Raw genomic sequence first — 26,537 nt, forward strand, 5'->3', positions numbered from 1 at the left:
CCATTTTGTGGTACATTGTGCCCTGATGAATTAAAGACACTGATGACAGTCAGGTCTGATTGTTTGATATTCTTTACAGAGTCTATACTCCTGAGCAAGAGTAACAGCTCCACAGTATTCAGACTGCAACATCTTCATCGTGATAGAAATCTTTTTATATACAGTATATCAAAAATATTTCAATATATGAAAATGGAGATGTACAGTGCAGCAATACAAAGACATGGTTTGGTCATTCTTTTTAGTTAAAATTCATTTTAATATATATACACATTAACTTAAATGTCTTTAACACCCAACATCAGTGGTATTCAGTCTATATTGTGGTAAACCACTTGGACAGCAGGACAGGTGAGAGCCCATCCCCTTCCAGGTGGAGTCTCTGCCCTCGAGGCCAATCACAGAAGAGAGAGACTCCTCCCCCTCTTCTGTAACAAATGATGAAACGCATGTTCACCTCTTATTCTCTGTAAAAATAGTCCTACCGATACCACGCTGTACAAACCGCTTTTGGTTCTTCTATACAAATACAGTAACTCACAGTAGTCCTCTAAGATTTTCCAAGTAACAGTTCTGCCTTAAACTCGTGTTAAAGATACAAATACTGATATGCACAGAGCTAATTTCCTCTAAGAAAAAAATATTTACAGAATTGCAGCGTAATGAATGGGAATATTTTGCAATAACTTAGTATCAGCCAGTTTGAATATACTTTTGGCTCAGCTGAGGTCGGGCCAGATCACAGGTTAGATGGAGGACGAGAGGAAACTCAGCCCCTTTAAGACATTTATATGTGAGTCATTTAGCAGACCCTCTTATCCAGAGCAACTTACAGGAGGAGCTATTAGGGTTAAGTGCCTTGGTCAAGGGCACAGACATATTTTTAACCTAGTCAGTTCAGGGATTCAAACCAGCGACCTTTCGGTTACTGGCCCAACGCTCTTAACAGCTAGGCTTCCTGCCACCCCTAACACCACCCCCCCTTCCCTCTACACACCTTTAACTTGTTTTGTTTTTTGTTGCCATGGACGGTGTCAGTTACGTCACTTAATACAAAATACCAGTGCAAGAGGTGAGAGCGGTGCACGCCAGTTGACAACACCCTAGTGGTGGAGTTCAGGTGGAGCAGTGCTATAAGAAAGGATTCGTTGAAGAGCTTCCTGAGGGGTAGTGTCCTGAAGGGGCGCCCGCCTGGAAGGACGACAAAGACAGAGAGAGGGAGAGGGAGAAAGGGAGCCATTAAATCACCACTAGCGAAACTAACACAAGTTTTATCAAATGGAGACTGTGGACACTTGGTTTTCAACCAATGGTCCCACTCACCAAGAAAGGGTTACTAGAGACCCCGGGTGCAGCCATCGCCTGCCCAAAGGGGGTCACCACAGCCTTGGCCTGTCCATAGGCTGAAAACCCCCCTCCTGGTGGACCAGAGAAAGAGGTGAATACTCAAGGTTTAAATGAAAAGGGGTACACTACACAAATTCATGCAAAGCACACATACACCCGTGCAAACACCCACACACCGTTGGGTTGCTGGGGATAGGCCGGAGGCTGGGGGAAGGGGCCCTGGCCTGGGAATGGCTGTTGGAAGGTCCCACTGAAGCTGGTGGGGAGGTTGTAGGTAGCAGTGTTCCTGAATCCGGCTGGCATGCTCATGGACCCTGTGCCAAACGTGGCTGCAAGATAGGCGGGAGAGGAGAGGACACTCACAATCTACAAAATATCACATCAGTTACACAGAGCTCACGCTACACAATTACTGCTAAGTGCTAACGCAGACCACAAAACATCTGAAGCACCCACCTAGCCACCTAGTCTAGCTATAATCACAGCTGACACCAGGTTAACATTTGCACACAACCTGAACGAAAAACACCTTTACTGAGCAGTGTACAATTAAACACAGAGAAACAAACACGGCAACAGCAGAAAAACTACTTTGTGACTAGAACGAGTCTCAGAGACTAGCTCTATCCATAACCAGCATTAAAGTAGACAGCATCTAGCATACAGTTACAGTACTACGGCACTCAGGGTATAAGCACTCTTAGCAAAGGCAGTGTACAGAATCCAGGAGGGTGAAAAACTATAAAAAGCTTACAGTCAAGATGGTTGTGCAGTTCAAGGATACTCTTAAATGGTTCTCTGGCAGTTTGACACCAGTTTATAACCTCAGAGCACAGCTGGAGGACATACACACAGCCAACAGCTATAGGCTGAAAAGCTACGACTGTTAGTTAGGCTATTTCTCTTGACCGGCAGGGGGCAAGAAGGGGTAATCAGCGATGTCACATCACTACAGTCTGTGAGCGCTAGTGTGTGTGGGGGGGGGGGGGGGGGGGGGGGATTGGTGAGGGCAGTTGAGGCATCAGGACCCCCACACTCACATATACAGTAGAAGTAGCACTGGGGTCAGAGGTCAGGGGACACAACACATGCAGTCGGCGAGACAGTCACAGGATGCTCAGGGGAGCTCTAGGAAGCACTGCCACAGCCAAGACACAGGGAGGCAGAAAGGAGGGAGAAAAGGAGTGAGCTGGAAGAGGAGGAGGGAACCTACCAAAGTGAGCTGGAGGGTAACCCTGCCCATGCAGAGCCCCCAACAGGTCTGTCGAGCATCACGAGAGCAATCAGACAGAGCCATCATAATTTGCACGTAGACATACATACGCACACACCTTCAAGCTTATAATAGAAACACTCAGTCACCAACTGTTACCACGACTATCTCCTCATTTAGCTACAGACAATTGTTAGTGAATAATGCTGCCGTCTTGTAGCAGCCAGAGCCCCAGGCAAAATACTTACTTTAAGATGAATACAATTAGATGAAGTGAAGGCATCTGGTTCCTAAGCTCATTATGCCCTCTGATCACCATGACCACTGTGACCATGAGTCCTCTGACAGGGTTTCAGGTGGTCAATCATCCTCCGTAAAAAGTCTTCTAAGAATATGGACTTGTGAGATTTCGGTTGACTGCTAGGCTATTCTTTGAATTTTGCTACAAAGAGAATATTTTACATGATCACCTGCCTCAGTTAATTTGTGATATTTTAGCATGACTTTGGAATATAGTTGCCATCTGTGAAACATGTTTTTCTTCCGCACTACCTCAAAATGGCCGCTAACCACGACAGTTAGATCAGCTTTAGTCATAGAGATGTACTTCAGAGCTCATCAACTATCTTTGCAATGGGCCTGCCCATGACAGCTTTTGGGTTAAGTGCACCCTCTAACTCAGTGGCCGTGTCCGAATGCCCGTACTTGCGTTCTAAATAGTATGTTGATTGGGTATGCGCAAAATAGAACGTTTTAGAGTATGTGATATTTCTAAAACGTAGAAAGCTTAAAATGCCAGGATGTCATACTCATTTTGGCTTTTCATCAAGTACGAATTCGCTGCATGCTATTGAGGAAGATAATTGTCTTTTCAGACTCCCACATGTATTTGACAACAGCTGATAATCAGATGATCTGACGTGATGTACGAATGGCGGGGAACAACCCAATTGCGCATTACATGACGCCTTCTAGGTATGCGTGTGCCTAGTATGCTGATATATGTTGCTTACTGCATACATTTTTACTAAACAGTATGTTCTAAACAGTATGTAGTACGGTTAGTACATAGTATAGAATTTTAGTAAGTAGTAGGTAAGAATGATTTCGGACAAAGCCTATGGCTTTAGTTTCAAGTACATTGGGTATGCAAAACATCCGTGGCGTGTCCCCACCTGCTGCTGCAATAGCCGCTGCTCTCCCGTTGCTCTGGAAGGGGTTGGTGGTGGCTATCGCCGGGGCAACCGCTGCAGCAGCAAAGGGGTTTGTTGACGGACCTGGCAGAAGGAAAGGAGACATCAAACTCATATCAGTTCATCTCTGAGTAGCTAAGTGTCTACTTCAGCTCTGTACAAATTTACGGTCCAATTCTAATCTACCCCCTTCTCCCCGAAGTGTGGAATCGGTCTGCGATGGAAATTTTCTTGTGTGTATATGATCGTATGTTTAGCACAAGGCTGCTTTTGTAATAACCTGAAGTGATACAATGTCTCAGTTTCAAGGTCAAAAACCTTGTGTTGTATACATCAGTCACATACAGGAACAAATCATGCTTATGACTTGTTTGTGTAGCAGTATAAAAGGAGTGAAAGGGAACCTCCCCTTCAGAGTTTATCATCAAGCTTGGATTGAGTTTGTGAACCTCTCCAGCTGTGAGAATAAAGATTGATTCATTTACTTTGAGTCCTCAGTGGTGAATTTCCATAACAATTCTGGCGCCACGAAACAGGATGTTTGACCTTCTCGATGTGATCCATCAGTGAGTGTCTGCGAGGGAACACCGGTGGCACATTCTTTGAACGGCGTAAAGGGATATTCCTGTCTCACTAAAAGAGGACGAGGATCCACCCGGACCAGACCTCCACTGTGGGATGCGTCCGGGAGGAAACAACATCCACGAAACCTAGGACAACTCAACTGATTTCAATAAGTACATTTAAATGAAGTAATACATTTGTTTAAGAAGGGATCCAAGTTCCAATAGAGAACTTGTTTATAACGTTATATAGGCATTCTGTGTGAATACCTAAGGAAGTTGTGTGTGAACTTTGTTTGAATATGTAAACAACAAGAAGCGGGCAATAGCGTCTCTAGTCTGTGTTTGCGTGTGTATGAATGAATACCAAAGTAAGTTCTGTGAATTGATTGTTATATAGGGATTCTGTGTGGATGCCTAAGCAAGTTCTGTGTGAACTGCACAAAGTTCTGTGTGGACTTGGATTGATATCGTTATATATGGATTCTGTCCACCACCGGCCATCTGATCTACAGGTGCAGAGGCATTGACAGGAAAACCATTGAAAAGAAAAGTTTGAGAAGGAACCAGCTGAGATGGGCAAGGGCTCATTGATGCCCCCGGACACTGAGATTCAAGAACATGATCACTGGTACCCCACAGGCTGACTTTGCCGTGCTGATCGTTGCTGGTGGTATGGATATGAATACCTAAGAAAGTTGTGTGTGAACTGAACGAAGTTCTGTGTGGACTTCGATTGATAATTGGCTGGGTTTTAGGCTGGGTTTCTGTACAGCACTTTGATATATCAGCTGATGTAAGAAGGGCTATATAAATAAATTTGATTTGATACATCGAAAATCTCTCCCCAACCATTTTGCAATTTATATGGCACAGCTGTCAGTTTTTTAGTCCTTAAATGAAATTGGTATATGTTTATATTTATCACACTTATCTTTAACCATTTATGTTCTTTAATATAAGGCCGACATACAAGTTCCTTATTTTTTCCCCCTTCTACTTGCCTCTTCCATTTTTTGTGGTAATGCTGCAATTAGTTGGTTGTAATTTTGGGTAGAGCAGGCATTTACACATGTCTGTGTTAGCTGCATGTGTGACATAACTCCACCAGTCCTATTTATGATATCATTCACTAAAAGTATACATTTTTTAAACATATCTTTGAAAAATAAGTTTTTTTAAATTAATTTGTATATTTGAGTTTAACCACAATATTTGTTGTATTACGTGCTCTTTCTTTTCAGGTGGATTAAACTGAAATTGCAATCAACTTTTTAAGGCTTGTTTAAAACTTTTTAGGGATAGGGGGCAGCATTTTCACTTTGAATGAATAGCGTGCCCAAATTGAACTGCCTCCTACTCTGTCCCAGATGCTAATATGTGCATATTATTATTACCATTGGATAGAAAACACTCTGAAGTTTCTAAAACGGTTTGAAATATGTCTGTGAGTATAACAGAACTCATATGGCAGGCAAACTTCCAAACAGGAAGTGGAAATTCTGAGGCTGGTTGATGTTGAACTCATCGCCTATTCAAATCCCAGGAAGATATGGATTTGTTTGCTTTTCCTAAGCCTTCCACTAGATGTCAACAGTCTGTAGAATGTTGAATGAAGTTTACTGTGTTGTGGGGCTGGATGAGAGGGGAATGAGTCAGTGGTCTGGCAGATTGCCAGTTCCTGGTCATGCGCGTTCCACATGATATCGCCATGCGTTCCATTACTTCTACAGACACGAAGGAATGCTCCGGTTGGAACGTTATTGGATATATATGATAACAACATCCTGAAGATTGATTCTCTACTTTATTCGACCTGTGATATAACTTTTTGATGTTTTCGTCCGACGTTATGCGGGACTTGCATGAGCGTTTGGAAATGTGTACTAAACTCGCTAGCAAAAGTAACTACTTGGACATAAATAATTGACATTATCGAACAAAACAACAATTTATTGTGGAACTAGGATTCCTGGGAGTGCATTCTGATGAAGATCATCAAAGGTAAGGGAATATTTATGATGTAATTTCGTATTTCTGTTGACTCCAACATGGCGGAGAAATGTTATTTATATCTGAGCGCCGTCTCAGATTATTGCATGGTGTGCTTTCTCTGTAAAGTTATTTTTAAATCTGACACAGCGGTTGCATTAAGAACAAGTGTATCTTTAATTATATGTAAAACATGTATCTTTGATCAAAGTTTATGATGAGTATTTCTGTTATTTGATGTGGCTCTCTGCAATTTCTCTGGATATTTTGGAGGCCTTTCTGAACATGGCGCCACTGTAAACTAAGATTTTTGGATATAAATATGCACATTATTGAACAAAAAATACATGTATTGTGTAACATGATGTCCTATGAGTGTCATCTGATGAAGATCATCAAAGGTTAGTGATTCATTTTATCTCTATTTCTGCTTTTTGTGACTGCTATCTTTAGCTGGGAAAATGGCTGTATTTTTTGGACTTGGCGGTGATCTAACGAAATCATGTTGTGTTTTCGCTGTAAAGCATTTTTTAAATCGGACACTGTGGTTGGATTAACGAGAATTGTATCTTTAAAATGGTGTCTAATACTTGTATGTTTGAGAAATTTGAATTATGAGATTTCTGTTGATTGAATTTGCCGCCCTGCAATTTCATTGGCTGTTGGCGAGGGGTTCCTAGACAGGTTAACGCATTACTAATACTTGTCATATTTTGTGCTTCCTTTTTCTTTTCAAGTCTTTTGCTGTCTTAGGAACCCGAAGGAAGAAGAGAAAGTCAAAAGCTCCAGCTGAAATGTCATTATCAGAAACCGCTAGAAGCTACTCTGGCAATGAAGATAGCGAGTGGGAGGTGACAGCTTGGCTGTCAACTATGTTTGGATCATAGTCTGTGAACCTTGCAAAATGGGCTATGTTGGGACTATTTGTCCTTGTGTGTGTGATAACATTGGAGAACTTACAGAAATAAAATTGTGTAATGAAGCATGTGTCTAACTGTATGAAGCGAAGGTCTTAAGGTAAACCTTTCTACTGCAATGGTTTTACAAGTGTTAGCAATAAAGATAGCTTCATTTACTTTGACTTGAAGTCCTTAGTGGTGAACTTCCACGATAGTTCATTCCCCCTCAGATCGAAAAGTAATGGACGCAAGGTAGTGAGTTAAATATGAATAAAACTCCCTATAGTCCACGCTTACATCTTTCCAATATTTTTAAACCCAAGGGGTGAGTGAACTAGTGTAGTGCACACTGAAGGGGAAAGGGTATGGATGAAAAAAACACACATGGTGTGATGTCACTCACCTCCAAAACCCTGGGGCATGCTGGACATACATTGTTGTGCTTGGGCTGACGAGACTCCTGTCACAGTGCCAAACATCCCCCTGGGACACAACACAACACTGGCGTTAGAGTGACCCCACAGACTCACCGTGACAGAGGCTGCATCCCAAATGACAGTCTATTACCTACATGGTCCCTAGCAGTGGTGCTAAAAGCAGTGCACTTTTAGAGAATAGGGTGCGATTTGGGATCCAACTAGAGAGAGGTGAGAGAACTGAGTATCATTTTGAAAAATAGATCTACTTGATGGTACCAAGAAAGTTGCCTTATATATTTACAAAGATGTGAATATAAGAAAGACAGACAGAAGGAACTCAAGGCATAGACTAGAGGGTAATGGGAAGAGGGTGAATTCATCTGATGGTGTGTTCTCGTACCCTTTAGAAGTGCTGATGGTGTTGTAGACGCTGGTGGCGGGGGCTGACGAGCCGAACACGTTGTCCAGCTCGGCCAGCGCGGCGTAGCGGTCTGCCGCAGACGTACCCGTCAGCTGGCTCTGGGGGTGACGCAGTCCTGCCGACGTCACCGGGGGGAGAGAGCCTGGAACCCCGCTAGGGACACTACCTCCTGAAAGAACATACAGGCTGGTTCACAACACAGGGAGGCCAGGAGGGTACTAACTAGTAACTCCATTCGTCTCCCACCCACGGCAGCGAGAGCAACACATCATGCCAACACAAAGGAGACCTGCTCCTCGAGGGCCACAATCCAGACAGCTCCACACTCAAGCAACGTCACCATCTTCACAACAAGCTGTGATCTAGTTATTGTAGCTGTTATTTGTATGAACGAACGTATGTGATCTAGAAGTCAGAAATGGAATGCTGGAAGCGACTGGACCATAGTCCTCAAGGTGCAGGTCGGAATAGATATCAAAGCTCTAAGATACCACTGTGCTAAGAAAGGTTTTTCCACACAGAGGAAACGATGTGTGACGATTCCCACGCTCCCTTAGCCTGACTCTATACCTTTGGGATTCTGTTCTGCTGGGGTCCACTAAAATGAAGGCTCTAAAAACACCTACTCATGCTTTTACTCAGACTTCCTCGTCAGGCTGCAGGTTTTACGAGAGGTGTTCCCAAGCCATATCACCCTCACTTCACTTCTGTTTTTGTGCAAAGTGTAGTCAACTAGGAAAATTATTGTTTTCCAAAACAAGATACCCCAGTGCTAAGAAAAGGTTTTTCACACAGAGGTAACCATAGCAATTCAGGTGACAGGTGAGCTGGCATTAGGACCAGACAGTGAGATGGTATGACTGAACAGATGGGGCGCAAAAGTGTTGGAATCCCAGAAAGCCCGATTCTAACAGCGGGTTTTTATGAGCACCTGGGGCAGTATGCATCAGGTGTCTCAAGAGTAGGAGTTGCAATTTAGGATCAGTTTTGCCTTTTAAAACACAATGAATGGGATTAAATGGACAGGGGAGACCTGATCCTAGATCAGCACTCCTACTCCGAAACACTTGATACATACGGCCGCAGATTTACATTGTTATGTCTTAAGCTTGCAAAGGTTTCTCTTGCATGTCACGAAATAATGTCAAATGACTACTGGTTTCTCAGGTTGACATTTAGGGAGCTACCATACAGTGCATTCAGAAAGTATTCAGACCCTTTGACAATTTTCCACAATTTGTTTTGTTACAGCCTTATTCTAAAATAGATTAAATTGTTTTATTCCCCCTCAATCTATACACAATACCGCATAATGACAAAACATTATCACATTTACATAAGTATTCAGACCCTTTACTAAGTACTTTGTTGAAGCACCTTTAGCAGCAATTAAAGCGAGTCTTCTTGGTTATGATGCTACAAGCTTGGCACTCCTGTATATGGGGAGTTTCTCCCATTCTTCTCTGCAGATCCTCTCAAGCTCTGTCAGGTTGGATGGGGAGCGTCGCTGCACAGCTATTTTCAGGTCTCTCCAGAGATGTGCAATCGGGTTCAAGCACGGGCTCTGGCTGGGCCATTCAAGGACATTCAAAGACTTGTTCCGAAGAAGGTTTTCATAAAGGATCTCTCTGTACTTTGCTCTGTTCATCTTTGCCTCGACCCTGACTAGTCTCCGAGTCCCTGCCGCTGAAAAACATACCCACAGGATGATGTTGTCACCACCATGCTTCACCGTCGGGATGATATTGGCCAAGGTGATGAGCGGGGCCTGCTTTCCTCCAGACGTACCGCTTGGCATTCAGGCCAAAGAGTTCAAATCGTGGTTTCATCAGACCAGATAATCTGGTTTCTCATGGTCTGAGAGTCCTTTAAGTAACTTTTGGCAAACTCCAAATCGGGATGCAATGTGTTGTTTACTGAGGAGCGCCTTCCGTCTTGCCACTCTACCATAAAGGCCTGATTGGTGGAGTGCTGCAGAGATGGTTGTCCTTCTGGAAGGTTTTCCCATCTCCACAGATAAACTCTGGAGCGCTGTCAGTGACCATCGGGTTCTTGGTCACCTCACTGAAGGCCCTTCTCCCCCATTTGCTCAGTTTGGCCGGGAGGACAGCTCTAGGAAGAGTCTTGGTGGTTCCAAACGTCTTACCTTTAAGAATGATGGAGGCCACTGTGTTCTTGAGGACCTTCAATGCTGCAGAAATGTTTTGGTACCCTTCCCCAGAGCTGTGCTTCAACACAATGCTGTCTCGGAGCTCTACGGACAAGTCCTTCGAGCTCATGGCTTGGTTTTTGCTCTGACTTGCACTGTCAACTGTGGGACTTTATATAGACAGGTGTGTGCCTTTCCATATCATGTCCAATCAATTGAATTTACAACAGGTGTACTCCAATCAAGTTGTAGAAACATCTTAAGGATTATCATTGGAAACAGGATGCACCTGAACTCAACTTCAAATCTCATAGCAAAGGGTCTGAATACTTATGTAAATAAATGTATCTATTCTTTATTTTTAACACATTTGCAAACATTTCTAATAACATGTTTTCGCTTTGTCATTATGGGGTATTGTGTGTAGATTGATGAGGCAAATTTTTTACTTCATCGATTTTAGAAAAAGGCTGTAAAGTAACAAAATGTGGAGAAAGGGATCTTTCTGGGTCTGAATACTTTCCGAGGTTGTATACTCAGTGGTTGTTCAGTCATATTGTCTTTAGTCATGAAAAAACAGACTCTCGCTGTTTGGACACGGACAGATCCCATTGGTGTACTTCTCAGGGGGAAACAATGCCAAACACCCTAAATCTGTCCAGACAAATAAATGACTACAGTGGTTCCTCAATTAAAAGTGTTTACATTTTGCTATGCTGTAATAAAGGCGTGACTTTTTTTCTCATTAGAACAGACTCTCTTGTATTACTTATAATTTATTTAGTGTTGTACTGTTCCAAACGGGCAGAAAAATAATATTGTAATCTAACAGCACCTGTTTGTCATGCAACAGTATCTCTTGCGCTTTTGACAATGATTTTATATGACGCCTAATTCACATATGCCTAAAATAAACTTAAAAAATAAACGTCCCTTTTTCAGGACCCCGTCTTTCAAAGATAATTAGTAAAAATCCAAATAACTTCACAAATCTTCATTGTAAAGGGTTTAAACACCGTTTCCCATGCTATTTCAATGAACCATAAACAATTAATGAACATGCGCCTGTGGAACGGTCGTTAAGACTCTAACAGCTTACAGACGATAGGCATTTAAGATCAGTTATGAAAACTTAGTGAACGTGCCTTAGGCATGCTGCAAGGAGGCATGAGGACTGCAGATGTGGCCAGGCAATAAATTGCAATGTCCGTACTGTGAGACGCCTAAGACAGGGAGACAGGACGGACAGCTGATCGTCCTCGCAGTGGCAGACCATGTGTAACAACACAGGATCAGTACATTCGAACATCACACCTGCGGGACAGGTACAGGACAGCAACAACTGCCCGAGTTCCACCAGGAACGCACAATCCCTCCATCAGTGCTCAGACTATTCGCAATAGGCTGAGAGAGGCTGCACTGAAGGCTTGTAGGGCTGTTGTAAGGCTGGTCCTCACCAGACATCACCAGCAACAACGTCGCCTATGGACACAAACCCACCGTCGCTGGACCAGACAGGACTGGCAAAAAGTGCTCTTCACTGATGAGTCGCAGTTTTGTTTCACCAGGGGTGATGGTTGGATTTGCGTTTATCATCGAAGGATTGAGCGTTACACCGAGTTCTGTACTCTGGAGCGGGATCGATTTGGAGGTGGAGGGTCCGTCATGGTCTGGGGCGGTGTGTCACAGCATCATTGGACTGAGCTTGTTGTCATTGCAGGCAATATCAACGCTGTGCGTTACAGGGAAGAAATCCTCCTCCCTCATGTGGTACCCTTCCTGCAGGCTCATCCTGACATGACCCTCCAGCAAGACAATGCCACCAGCCATACTGCTTGTTTTGTGCGTGATTTCCTACAAGACAGGAATGTCAGTGTTCTGCCATGACCAGCAAAGAGCCCGGATCTCAATCCCATTGAGCACGTCTGGGAACAGTTGGATTGGAGGGTGAGGGTGAGGGCCATTCCCCCCAGAAATGTCTGGGAACTTGCAGGTGCCTTGGTGGAAGAGTGGGATATCATCTCAGAGCAAGAACTGGCAAATCTGGTACAGTCCATGAGGAGGAGATGCACTGCAGTACTTAATGCAGCTGATGGCCACACCAGATACTGACTGTTACTTTTGATTTTGACACCTTTCCTTTGTTCAGGGACACATTATTCAATTTCTGTTAGTCACATGTCTGTGGAACTTATTCAGTTTATGTCTCAGTTGCTGAATCTTACGTTCATACAAATATTTACACATGTTAAGTTTGCTGAAAATAAACGCAGTTGACAGTGAGAGGACGTTTATTTTTTTGCTGAGTTTACTTATATCCACTAGGCTAATAAATAATACATTTTCCTTTCATTTATTGAATTAACCTATATCATGTTATTTCAAGTTATCCCTTTGGAGTGCATGCAAAAGCGATTTGGAGTTGTTGAACGTGAGTGACAAAATATCACAATTGAATTTAAATTAACTGAATGAAGAGGATGAACAAGAATTTAATTTCTTTTTTTTTAATGAACAAGGTGATTGAATTTAGAACAATAGTGTAAGAACGGCTCTTCATCTGCACACACAAACAAAATAGCATTTTTTGTTTGATTTTTTACTTCGTCAGAAGAAGCTCTAACTGGACTGTAGCCTATTACTTACTAAAACTGTTAAAGGTATTTATTCTAAGAGAAACTAAAATGTTATGTTATATTCCATAACATTCTTAAAATATATGTTTACTAAATATATGCAAGTGATGTCTGTTAAATTAACAAGTTGTTGGCGCAGCCATATAGCCTCGGCTACTAAGCAGATACATAATACATAAATGAAAACACCTTTACAAGACCTGAACTATTTAATTGATGTGTTTTATTTATTACATTTACTTGTGGAATGTTACTGAAAAAAGAATAGAAAGAAACATCTGGTGGTATTGGTAGAGAATCAGGCGGAGAATGCAGAGAAGTTGCGTACTTACTGTACAGTGCAATAACTCTGTGGGCCAGGTGTAAATGGTTTAGCAGCCTTTCCAATCATTTAAATACAAAAGAAGCCATGCACCCTTGATGGGCTATCAGCAAGACAATAGACGCTTACCAAGTTTAGGGTCTTTAAATGTATTAATGGATGTTTGCGAAGCATGTCACTTCTCCCATCTCTTTTGCATAGCCCAACAAATGAACTGTTTTCTAACCACATCTGGATGGATCCATAACAAATTACTTCGGGAATAAATATCACTGGATGACAAAATTATTGGAATAAAGTAGGCTAATGCAATTGAAGGCAACACATTGTTGCTTACTGAAACTCCCAAAGTCATCCAATTGTCATAATAGGATTTGAAGCAATAGCCTACCCACGTGTGGTCAACTATTTCAGCACCATTTCATTTTCACTGAATCTCCATTTGGATATTGGTTAGAACCTGAATGTTAACAATCATTTTCCACAATTAGGCTGTGGGAATGTTAGGATTATTTTTCTCTTCACTCGCAGTCACTTATTAGCCTAGGTCTACTCCCGACCAGTCACCTTGTACAGCGGCACATTATCCTAACGGAAACCCTGAGACCTACATATGCTAATGTTAAATGCATTTGAATTTTTTCTTGGAATAGAAACACCATAATATTTATCAATTTAATTAAGCTAAATTTCTAACCGTATAAACAGCACAACAAATACAGTAATTACTAATTTACAAACACATTTTTAACTATCCCATATAGTTTGTTCTAACAAAAAAGGTACAAGTCTTTAGTACAGCCAAGATTAAAAACAGTCAAATGCATTCGTGAATTCAATCGCTTAAGCCGGCATGTTGCGGTTTATTCATTGTTTAATTATTCAAGGCTCCCTTTGTTATTTCATTTTATAACTAAAAAGCTTGACTGTATTTATGGATGACTTGAATGCTGTGTGATGACATGCACAAATGTATGGATGATTGATTGATATATATTGAAGTAGGCCTTTATTGGCAAATAAGTAAGATACGTTAAGACAGCTACAGTAAACAGGACTGTTATGCCTACAGTGCCATGTCATTTCAATAATTTCATTCCATTAAAAACCTTGAACCCACCTGTCCTGACTTTTCCTAAATATGTGTATTTTACACACTAGCAGTAGGCCTACATTGAGATAAATACCATAAAACTTTCAGAGAATTTGATCCTCAATCCGCCATGAAGGTCTGCTGCAGCATATGCATATTAACAGTAGAATAGCCGGGACCCGATGAGTTGACTACCAACAGCCGCCAGTCTAATAAATCAATGTAATATTTACAACCACAAAGAAGTCCATTCATATTTCGTTTAGGGAGGTCATAAAAAACATGGTACTAAGACAATTTATTTCTAAATAACAGAATAGCGTGTTTTAATAGTTATTGATCTGTGCTATAGTAGCTGAGGCTATGGCAGCACCATGTCAATGAAATTAACTTGTTAATTCAGCAGACATCACATGCTTATATTCCCCAGCCCTTTACAATATGAATGATGGAATACAACAGAATTAAAACAGAAAAGATATTTTCCCCAAATGGGTATTTGCTGATTGTCATCAGTAGGCATGGAGCTGTGGGTATTCTAGGAAAATGTATTATTTTGAAGGAGAAACCATCTGTAAAACATTTTGTTTTTGGCAAAAGCTTAATTAAAAACCTTGGAATATGCTCTTTCGGATAGGGTATAGCAATCAAAACATCTGGTCTGCATGGACCTCTGTAGAATTATTTGGAAAAGTAAGCAAGCGCCAACAAGCTTCAAAAGGACACCCTCAGAGATGCCCTCTGGTGGTCCAACTAGCATTAATAGTTGACCGTAAAATACTATGACGTCATTCACTCCAAAATGCCATACCATTAAAACTATTACACAACTTTTAAATGAGGACCCACTGTACCTGCTGGTTCTGAAAGGCTGTGACCCGGATTTGATCTATTCTACACCATGCATGAGCTCATCATCCCCAACCCGATAGCAATCTCACTCTACTCAACGAATCTTGAAGTCTGCGAAACACAGTGGAGGCTGGCTCGCAGCAGGGAGAGGTTTACCTTGCTCCGTTTTTTGTCAGAGCTAAAGATGGTATCCAAGTCAGCCAGAGCTGCGTATCTATCGGTGGGGACGCTAGTAGTGTCTCTGTCTACCGGCCCATTGGGTGTTCCTGCGGAGGAGGAGTTACTCTGGCTCTGGGAGGAGGAACGGAAGCATCCAAAGTCGGCACTACAAGATTTGGGGAAGTGGTAAAAATGTGCTAAATTGCAATCGTTAGCTAGGCCTCCCCCGAGGAAGTGCTACCTGCGAGAGAAAAAGAGATGACAGAGAGGAGTCACACAAGAGGGGCCTGGGTGTGTGTGTGTGTTCCTGACTGTGCAGTGTAAATCTGGGGGGCTGGATTGAACACTGTGTGCTACTGGAGGCAGGCAGCATCAACAGAGCACAGCAGTGTCATCTTTCATTTACAACAGCCCTGTGCTTCATCTGACCTGAAATCAATGGAAAGGCTCTGCATTATACTGTCGAGTAGTATAACTGTCAGATCTAATGGAGTCAACGGTGTCAGACTTGAAATGAGCACAACAGCACTCATGGTCCTTAGTCTGACTGTACCAAGAGCCACACAGTAACTTCAAATGTGTTTGTAGGATGATCGTAGCCTTTCTTAATCATCTTACCCTGAGGGTTAGTTAGGCACAGAGACTGAGGTTGGTCACTGTTTGACAAAACGGCGTGAGAGAGTTGAAGTAAAGGAAGAGTAGGAGCATCACTTCACTGGGAGTGGTTTGAGGGTAGAACCTGACTGTTGCTATGGAATAAGAAATCCTGTCTACTCTCCTGTCTGACAAATTAACACACCTACAGTGAATCACCGAATTGCCTACACTGTTACAAGATCTTAGTACAATACATGGGTGGAGAAATATCTTTAGATTTTAGATTAATAATCTCAAATAATTCTTAAAATGATCTTCTGCAGGATAAGAATTCCAGAGGCCGAGGTAATAATTGCCCATATTTTCTTTCAATAGCTGGCTGCAGTTTAGACTGCATGACATCATGTTAGTTTGCACCAATGACCCTGTATTTCTGGATATGAACAGGTCAGCAAACATCAAAGAGCATACAACACACGCATCCACATAGGATCCACATCAATAGGAACAACCATAGACATTGATTTGGGAAAACCCTTAGAGCCTACCAGACAGACAGAGGGGAGAAAGGGCAGTTAGGTGTTAGCTAGAGGCTGAACCCAGTGAGAGGAGGAGAACTTACTGTGAGCACCTGCACCCGGGTGAGGGAGAGCAGAGCCAGCGGTGGCAAACTCACCCACACTGCGGCTGGATGAGAGGGACGTGAACGCTGGCAGCCAAAACAGTAGGGGGGCGGAGGGGAAATGAGTACCAGAGAGACAGGGTGGGTGGGTGGGGGGGGAGAAATATAAACCAAAAGGGGGAAGAAAGTGTGTGAACATCACCCAAAAGCAAAACGAAATCATAACAGAGCGAATGGAGTCAGTGGTAAAGCGGAGGCCAGGCAGTGTGGTGGTCAGTGTGAGTGAGAGCAGGAGGAGCCTTGAGAGAAAGGGGGGTGCATCTCCATAGTCTAAAGTGGTTTCCCCTCATCATCTGCACAGATCTGGAACACATATAGGCTAGATGAAAGCAGACATGAGAGAGAGGTCTAACTGTACATTTGTTCGATTCTTTCAGATCAGTGCGGATGAAAGAAAGGAGACAAGGAGAGGACGACACTAGAGTGTTGAGATGCACCCAAAGAGCAGTGCGTTCCCATTCACCCCCGGGTAGGAGTCAAGAGGTCATCTGCAGACTGCAGGCATTAGTCTCCAACAGAGGGCAGTGTGGTACATTCAAAAGTAATTCCCTTGACTGTGGGTGGAGAAACTAGCCAGTGAGTGAGCGTATGTGGCTTAAGCAGCCAGCCAACCAGCTAGCAAATACAGAGCCAATGAGAGTGAAGAAATGAATGGAGCGGAGTGGAGCCATGGACCAGGACGGTGAGAAGTGAGTGACATAGACAAACAAACACATATGGAGATCTGTGTCCTAACATAAACACAGACAAAACGGACACAAAACGCATGACGAGTAGCAGTGAGAGAACTGATGTGAGCGTGTAACGGAGAGAGAAAGTGTGTGTGAGATAGGAACAGGTCACGACAGGTGAATGGAGCATGCTCTACCTGTATGTGAGGTCTGGAAGGGGGCTTGGGGTGCCGAGGGGACAGCACCCGATGGACCCGCGTTCCCAAACGCATCAAAGTTAGCAAAGTCTGTGTTTGCGTTCTGAGCAGCTGGAGGTTTGTAGGAGGGTCAGACACATGTAAAAAAAAAGGACAAACAAAACAGGACACAATGAATGAGATGATTAATGGGATGCACATGACACATGCTGCATCCCGTCATGTGCATCCCAAATGGCACCCTCTTCCTATAGCGCACTGCTTTTGACCAGAGCACCCTGGTCTAAAGCAGTGCACTAAATAGGGTATAAGGTGCCATTTGGGATGATCCGACAGAAATGACACATTGAGAGATATGTAACTAAACTAGATGGAGCTAATGACAGACTGGCACTAGATGACAATGACAAACCCAAAACGGATGTGATGACAGGTTCACCTTCTCCTATAGGGCACCGCCCTGAACCTAAGCTCATGTTCCCTTCTAGTGTGTGTGTGTGCCGCTGTCTGGGTTCAATGTAAAACCCATTTTAAATCTAGCACATGTATTCATTTCACGCTTTCTCATGTTCATGGCAATTCTGATTTATAAAAATACAACATCAATCAAAGCAAAGTTGGTAGAATGCATAGAATTAGTCATTTAATAGGATCTCTGTGGTAGAATGCATAGAATTAGTCATTTAATAGGATCTCTGTGGTAGAATGTTTGAATTAGTCATTTAATAGGATCTCTGTGGTAGAATGTTTGAATTAGTCATTTAATAGGATCTCTGTGGTAGAATGTTTGAATTTAGAACTTTTGATTGGTAAAAGTAACAGTGTTGATTTGAAACCCATTTTATTATTTGCCATGGTGATTCTATTCATAAGAGTACAATTACATTTGAATATAATGATATCACAATTTTAAAGAGCAACTTCAGTAGAATTTAGGATGTTTGGTTGACTGGCACCAATGTTGACTTGGAACTCAGATGTGCGACTTGCTTCTGCTATCTAGGATTATACTTTTTTTTAATGAACTTCCAACACCCAGCGTTTTCACCAGTCCGTACCATGGATGACAGAGACATCAATATCTTCCTGCAAGAAGTTCAAATTACATTAACAATGGTAAGCATCAAATACTGTATTCTTACCATAATTTGGTCAATTTAAGTTTTGATTTGGCTTATTATTGTGTATTTCTCAAATTCCATGTAGATATATATATATAGAATTGGTTTTATTGCAACTTTAGGTCAGGTCCTCTGAGTTAGTCAGAGATCTGGCATTGTGAGTGGTACTGGAAGTCCCAGTCCCGGCTACCACAACCAGCACCAGCCTGAGCAGGAGAAACAACTTCTGTTCTACAAGCACATGGAGATGATACGCAAGGTGGAGATCTATAGGAAAGTCAGGATGGAGTTCTACGAGGATGGAGTTTCACAAGTCTTTCTGATAAAGAGATGAAAGCCATCCGGGGGAGTTGGCTGCATAGGTGGGCTTCCTGTGAATCTCTGATTTATTCTGTCGAAGTAGTAGAAAGATAAAGGATTGCTAGGTATATTATTTTTGATAAGGGTTATTGGCCAATTAATATATATTTTTAAATCCTATTTTAAGTATCAAATTATAATGTGCCTTTTTTGAGTGAGTGTGTGCGTCTTTAAGCCTCATGTGTGCTTACTTGGTGCTGCCTCTCTGCCCACACTACATTAAGTTAGAACTTTATGGCTCTTTGAGGATGAGAAAACATTATCCTCTGAGCAAACACACGCTAACAGCTTTACACTAGCCTCATTAATAACCATGGAGACTGACGGCCCATAGCCCTGTTAGAATTCTATAGTGTCTGCCGATGCTTCACATAGACCAGTGTGATGAACAATAGGGGGAGGGGTCCTGTCAAGTAGTAAGAAAAAGTGATGGCCAATACTCTTGAAATTAAGGAAATGATAATGTCTCTAAACCTTCTTCCACTACCATAAAACACTTTTGGACAGGTGAAGAAAGCACCCAAATATTTTTCTGGAAAATGTATTTTTATAATTCCATAAGTATGAGTGTATCATTGAGTATAAGTATCATTGACCATTTAAGTCTATCCACTACGCAGTAGATGTAACCACCGTGGTGTTTTTCTGACTCAAGGTGTTGTGACCGCTCCAGGGACCGGTGCAGCTCATGACACTCCTCCTGCTTACCTGGGTGGCTGTTGAAATGTGCAAAGTTAGCAAAGTTGGCTGCCAAGCCTGCTGCCGTCTGCGAGTGGGACGGAGCGGCGAAAATGTCTCCGCCCAGGTCGCTGAGGAGGTCAAACTTCTTGTCGTGGAACTGCTGCTGCTGGCTCAGCTGGAGGGCCTGGGCCGCACGACTCCCCACCGGAGACTGCAGAGACACAACAGGGCTGTGTTCATTAGGGCATGACATAGCAAACAGAACACAAAAACACGCATTTCTTATTGGACAGAAGTTCAGATGGAACTTCCCTGTTTCACTCCATTTTGTGCTAAATATGACTGTTACCTCACAGAGATATCTGCACTTCACACTGGTTATCTTGTTGAAAGCAACTCACAAAGAGATATGTTTAGACTACTAGAGCTAGAAGGGTTTCCTGAACACATGACCTGACCAGAAACAGCTTATATCTCAAGGCCATCAGACTTAAATAGATAGCCATCACTAGCCAGCCTCCACCCAGAAACCTGCCCTGAACTTAGTCACTGTCACTAGCCAGCCACCACCTGGTTACTCAACCCTGCACCTTAAGAAGCTGCTGCCCTATGTACATAGACAAGGAATCACTGGTCACTTGAATAATGTTTGCATACTGTTTTACTCATTTCATATACATTACCAGTCAAAAGTTTGGACACACCTACTCATGCAAGGGTTTTCCTTTATTTTTACTTTTTTCTACATTGTAGAATAATAGTGAAGACATCAAAACTATGAAATAACACATATGGAATCATGTAGTACCAAAAAAGTGTTAAACAAATACAAATATATTTTAGATTCTTCAAAGTAGCCACCCTTTGCCTTGATGACAGCTTTGCACATTCTTGGCATTCTCTCAACCAGCTTCACCTGGAACGCTTTTCCAACAGTCTTGAAGGAGTTCCCACATATGCTGAGCACCTGTTGGCTGCTTTTCCTTCACTCTGCGGTCCAACTCATCCCAAACCATCTCAATTGGGTTGAGGTCGGGTGATTGTGGAGGCCAGGTCATCCGATGCAACACTCCATCACTCTCCTGCTTGGTTAAATAGCTCTTACACAACCTGGAGGTGTGTTGGGTCATTGTCCTGTTGAAAAACAAATGATAGTCCCACTAAGCGCAAACCAGATGGGATGACGATTGCTGCAGAATGCTGTGGTAGCCATGCTGGTTAAGTGTGCCTTCAACTCTAAATAAATCACAGACAGTGTCACCAGCAAAGCACCCCCACACCAACACACCTCCTCCTCCATGCTTCACGGTGGAAACCACACAGGCAGAGAACATCTGTTCACCTACTCTGAATCTCACAAAGACATGGTGGTTGGAACCACATCAGACCAAAGGACAGATTTCCACCGGTCTAATGTCCATTGCTCGTATTTCTTGGAACAAGCAAGTCTCTTCTTCTTATTGATGTTCTTTAGTAGTGGTTTCTTTGCAGCAATTTGACCATGAAGACCTGATTCAAGTAGTCTCCTCTGAACAGTTGATGTTGAGATGTGTCTGCTACTAGAACTCTGTGGGCTGCAATTTCTGAGGCTGGTGACTAATGAACTTATCCTCTGCAGCAGAGGTAACTCTGGGTCTTCCTTTCCTATGCCAGTCTTCATGAGAGACAGTTTCATCATAGTGCTTGATGGTTTCTGCGACTGTACTTGAAGAAATGTTTAAAGTTCTTGACATTTTTTGGATTGACTGACCTTCATGTCTTAAAGTAATGGACTGTCATTTCTCTTTGCTATTTGAGCTGTTTTTGCCATAATATAGACTTGGTCTTTTACCAAATAGGGCTATCTTCTGTATACCACCCCTACCTTGTCACAACACAACTGATTGGCTCAAACGCATTAAGAAGTAAAGAAATTCCACAAATGAACTTTCAACAAGGCACACCTGTTAATTGAAATGCATTCCAGGTGACTACCTCATGAAACTGGTTGAGAGAATGCCAAGAGTGTGCAAAGCTGTCATCAATGCAAAGGGAGGCTACATTGAAGAATCTCAAATATATTTTGATTTGTTTAACACTGTTTTGGTTACGACATGATTCCATTGTGTTATTTCATAGTTTTGATGTCTTCACTATTATTCTACGATGTAGAAAATAGTTAAAAAAATGTAAAACCCTGGAATGAGTAGGTGTGTCCAATATTTTGACCGGTACTGTATATATAATGCCATCCTACTCCACTATTGCTGTATATATGCACACACTATACTATCCTACGTATTCTACATATATTCTAAATATTCTATCCACATACTGTCCATACATCACACACACTCCGGACTCCTAATATTTATATGTTTCTTAATTCCATTCCTTTACTTTTAGATGTGTGTGTATTGTTGTGAATGGTTAGATATTACTGCACTGTTGGAGCTAGCAACACAAGAATTTCGCTACACCCACAATAACATCTGCTAAATATGTGTATGTGATGATTTTTTTTATTTGGTTATGGAAAACGTTGTATGGCCTGTTATCAGCCAGCTGAGTAACCAGTATGTGTGTGTCTTACCTGACTGGGTGTGTGCTTGTTGAGGTGCAGGGTGGGGGCGGACTCCCCCAGCAGTGTTTTGAGCGGTCGGACTTCGGGGGTGCTGCTGGTGCTGCTGGCTGACGAGCCTGAGATTGAGGCGTGGACCGAAGCCACCACTTTGGCCTGCTCCGGGGGAACAAACCTAATCATAACAACAACCGTGTTCAATTGGTTACACAGCAACACAGGGTTCAATTCAAATGGACTCCTATAACCCAGCATCTCAGAGTAAGAGTGCTGATCTAGGATCATAATGAATCATAGTACATGGACAAGGGGGGACCTGATCCTAGATCAGCACTCCTACTCTTTGTGCATACAGCACCTGAACATTAAAACAGAAAATGTCTGTTTACTGTTGGCTGCTCCTGTGAGAACATTTATGCTGCATTTATATGGTACGAGGTAGACGGCTAACCGGATGTCATTGTTTTCGATGAGAGCACAACGGGAAATGCCGTCAGCCGCCAAGGTAGACCGGACTTGCCGCAAGAGTTCAAATATTTCAACTTTTTCCATCTGTCATAGCGTTGTTTTTTACCGGATATTGATTTGCACTTCGTTTACTGAAATCACCATCACCATAGCAACCATCGGGCTGGCTTGCTTTTGCTGTCACCCTCTTTCTTGCTTTCTTGTCCTGCAATGCCGACTGGTATGACGGTTTTAACTAACGCATACAGTAACCTAGATATCATCCACTAAATACACATGGGTTGTTACTGATGCAAAGTGCCTTGCTGCTCGAGGGCCAACTGCGGTGAGCTGCCAGTCTCCAGGGCTTCCTCATGCAGTGAAGCGAGGCGCCCCAAATGGCGCCCTATTCCCTTTTTAGTGCACTCCTTTTGGCCAGAGCCCTATGGACTCTACTCTACAGCAGCCACTCACCATCTCTTCTTCTCGTATTTCTCCTGAAGGAACTCCTTGACTTTCTGGGGTTCTCTGAAGTCCGGTATGGAGGCCGTTCTGTCGTCGTAAAGCCCCAGCCATATCTGTTTACATGACTAGAAAAAACAGACGAGAGGGGGGATGGACAGAAACAGCAGAAAAACGTGTTTGGTTAAAAATGTAAGGTGAATAAAAGTCACAGGCTAATCAGAAGATGTGGTTCATCACCTTTAGAGAGGAAAAAGACAAACATGAAAAAAAGAGAAAACCCTTCAACACCTCCAGGCAAAGACAGCAGCAGAATGTAGCACATTCAGGAACACTCTTGGGAGCCCGGAAATGGAGAGATCTACAACCAACTTGCCAAGTGCTAAGAGACGTTACAGTACACACAGACACCTAGGATTTTACAATTAGAAGCAGACAAATAGAATACATAATGAAACATAGACAGACAGACGGACAGAGGGAGAAAGGAGACCGCGAGCGCGAGAGAAAGAGAGACAGACAGGCACACACTATTTAAAAAGAGGACAGACAGCAGCAGACAGTAAAGTCAAGGCTGAAGATAACGTCCTCCAAGGCTTGTGTTGGTGTTTCCAATAGGCCTAGAATATTCTTCTCACATAAAGCACCTAACACACATAGCCTGCAGAACAGCAACAAGTACAAGCTCAATTTTGTACCACTACCACCCATATCACCTAGCAGAAGCGCATTACTCCAATTTGAAATCCTTAGCAGATTAAAGTGTGTGTGTGTGGGCGCGCGCGAGAGTCAGGACTAACGTGTGGAACGCATGAGAAAGCATCAGAGCACCATCTCCTGAAAGAGCTGCTCTGTGTCTGTTGTGCCGTGGCCACCCAGTCGGCACGCCACCACGCTATTCTCAGCAAACACACAAACCCCACTTTACAGGATTAGGGGAAATATCTGTGGAATGTCACCCAAAACCAAAAGGGGGAAAGATGAGGCCGACCATATAGGATTCTGGAACACAAAGTAAGGAATTCCATGATCTGGGGTTAGAATAAGTTTCAGGGCATTGAGGGCAAGGAGTTAGCCAGCCAGCGCTCCTTAGACTAATGTGAATATATTTAAGAGGTGGAGCTACGAAAGGTGGCCTAGCTTGGAGGACAATGGAAGTTGAACAGAAACATAGGCAACTAGCCTGGTCCCAGATCTGTTTGTGTGTCTGGCCATCACAATGGGCATAAAAGTCAGAAAGAGAGCATTAACAGATCTGGGACCAGGCTAGAAAAACACTTCTTTATCATTATAAAGCTATGGGTTTCTGCATTCTAGTCTCCATCAGTGTGCTAAGAACTGGAAGAGCTGGACAGTGACAACAGAAAAAAAAAACTGTTTGCTTCCCTTTGGTGCCTAGTGAATACGACCCAGGCAGACATCAGCCATGATGACAACAGTCCTGGGAGGTCTGTGGGGCCTGGTCGCTATGCCAACCTACCTCATTGCCGTGTTTCTGGAGGAACTCGATTTCCTGTAGCGTGAAGGTCGTCATGGAGATGGACTTCACTCTGTGGGGTGGGTTCAGCCCTCGTCTGAGGACAGGAGAGGGAGGAGAGAAGAGAAGGGGGAAGAGGGGAGAGATGAAAAAAAGAGGAAGATGGGAGAGAAGAGGAATAGGAGGGGAGAGAGAGAGAGAACAGCGGAGAGAGGGAAAGAGGAGAGAAAGAGGGAAGGGGGTTAATTAAATTGTAAAGCATCACACATGAAGAGCCCTCCCATTAGATAGGGTCATAAGACCAGATCCCTGTACTGACTCCTATTCAGACTATAATGATTAATTAGGAACGTGCTGGGTTCTGCTGGGCTTATTACTGCAGAATCTGGGACAAGGACAGAGCAGAGACATCACTAGAGAGGAGGGCGAGAGAGAGGAGGGGGAGAGAGAGAGCAATTCTTCCCTTGTAGCCCAACAACACAGGGGGAGCGTTAGGGAGCGAGAGAGCGATGGAGCACGTGGGAGCGAGAGAGAGAAATTCTACCCTTGTATAGCTTAACAACACGGGGGGAGCGAGAGAGAGAGCGATGGAGCACGAGTGAGAGAGAGAAATTCTACCCTTGTATAGCTTAACAACACGGGGGGAGCAAGAGGGAGCGATGGAGCACGAGTGAGAGAGAAATTCTACCCTTGTATAGCCCAACAACACGGGGGGAGCGAGAGGGAGCGAGAGAGAGCGATGGAGCACGAGTGAGAGAGAGAAATTCTACCCTTGTATAGCTAAACAACACGGTTACTGAACCCCGGGTTGCCGTCACGACACACAAGACATAACTTAGTTCACTGAGCTCAATCCTAAATGGTAGGCCTCGATCTAAGAGTCAACACTTGTCTTTCAGTCTCATGCAAGGTTACTTATTATGCAATGCTCTTTAAGTGGCCTAGCTCTGCTACACTTGAAGAGAGTTAGCGTTAGCCTAGGTGTGTGTATATTTTTATATATATTTTTATATATAAAAATATGTGTGTGTGTGTGTGTGTGTGTGTGTGTGTGTGTGTGTGTGTGTGTGTGTGAGAGAGAGAGAGAGAGAGTGTTTGATGAAAGTGTGTGGGCTTTTAAAGTATGTGTTTGGTTTCCTTGTGATGTGTGAGTGAGCCTGAGACATCAGGGAGGCTGGTTTCCTGCCTCCATTTCCTGTGCACGGCTCTGCTCCCGTGTGCCTGTGTGGGCGTGCGTGCCATTTCAAGAAAGGAGAAGAAAAGTCTGCTGAGGAACAGCTGAAACTGTAACCCGTGTCACTCAGGTCACCTGAGCCTCAGCACTTGTTAAGACAATCTCATTAATGTTTGCTCTAGACAGGTGGTTCGCAATTTTTTTTAAAGATGTTTTGTTTTTATGTATTTTTTAATAATAATAACACAATTTTACATTACTTTTCACAATGCAAAATGTTGAAAATAATAATAGGCCTGTTCACATTCACTGCTAAAATGGACTAAATTTGAATGCCACGATAATGTAAAAAATAATCTGCGATTGGTGGTCCTCACACACACATACACCTCGCCTAAACAGTCTCCATGGAGACCTAAGATAGATCTACAAGCTGTAGAGAACTGGGAGGGAGAGAGCGATGCTGTGTAAGACTAGACTAAGGCTGATCTTCAATTATTCACTGCTCTTGCCTTTAGACCTTTGTTGAAATGGATGAGTCCCACCCAAATGGTAGAGCGCCTCAGTGTATGGCTATGGATCACCCATCCATCTCCTTCCATCTTCAGTTCTATACAACACCACTCAATCAACTGACTGACTGGAGCCGCATTCAGGGGAGCCCTGGTCAAAAGTAGTGACACTAGATTGGGAATAGGGTGTCATTTGGGACGGGACCTATGTATTGGGTTCAATTACTGACCTATTGACAGACAATGACAAAGTAGGAAACGGGTAGTTGTCGACAATTAGTATTAGACTAGCATTCGACTAGAGCCAGGTAATAATTTAGCATTGCAGCTACATCAAT

At 43.0% G+C, this 26,537-nt stretch overlaps 1 protein-coding gene across 4 annotated transcripts in view; it reads right to left on the reverse strand.

The window, feature by feature from the left end:
* Positions 1-133: 133 nt before the first annotated feature.
* LOC129822076 (arf-GAP domain and FG repeat-containing protein 1-like) overlaps positions 134-26,537 on the reverse strand; it is a 35,764-nt gene continuing 9,360 nt past the window's right edge. The window contains exons 2-14 of one of the 4 annotated variants that reach the window (XM_055879969.1): positions 24,517-24,610; positions 23,049-23,164; positions 22,140-22,302; positions 19,595-19,778; positions 17,406-17,516; positions 16,478-16,564; positions 8,027-8,216; positions 7,611-7,690; positions 3,736-3,837; positions 2,561-2,608; positions 1,524-1,676; positions 1,324-1,418; positions 134-1,191 (exon numbers count right to left, since the gene is read on the reverse strand). In XM_055879969.1, the coding sequence (XP_055735944.1) occupies positions 1,132-1,191; positions 1,324-1,418; positions 1,524-1,676; positions 2,561-2,608; positions 3,736-3,837; positions 7,611-7,690; positions 8,027-8,216; positions 16,478-16,564; positions 17,406-17,516; positions 19,595-19,778; positions 22,140-22,302; positions 23,049-23,164; positions 24,517-24,610 (1,483 nt within the window). In that variant the 3' untranslated portion in view covers positions 134-1,131. The remainder of the gene's footprint in view (positions 1,192-1,323; positions 1,419-1,523; positions 1,677-2,560; positions 2,609-3,735; positions 3,838-7,610; positions 7,691-8,026; positions 8,217-16,477; positions 16,565-17,405; positions 17,517-19,594; positions 19,779-22,139; positions 22,303-23,048; positions 23,165-24,516; positions 24,611-26,537) is intronic. The other 3 variants (XM_055879971.1, XM_055879970.1, XM_055879972.1) reach the window with 3 other exon arrangements.

Source organism: Salvelinus fontinalis, chromosome 24 (assembly GCF_029448725.1).
Source record: "Salvelinus fontinalis isolate EN_2023a chromosome 24, ASM2944872v1, whole genome shotgun sequence".
NCBI classification, from domain to species: Eukaryota; Metazoa; Chordata; class Actinopteri; order Salmoniformes; family Salmonidae; genus Salvelinus; species Salvelinus fontinalis.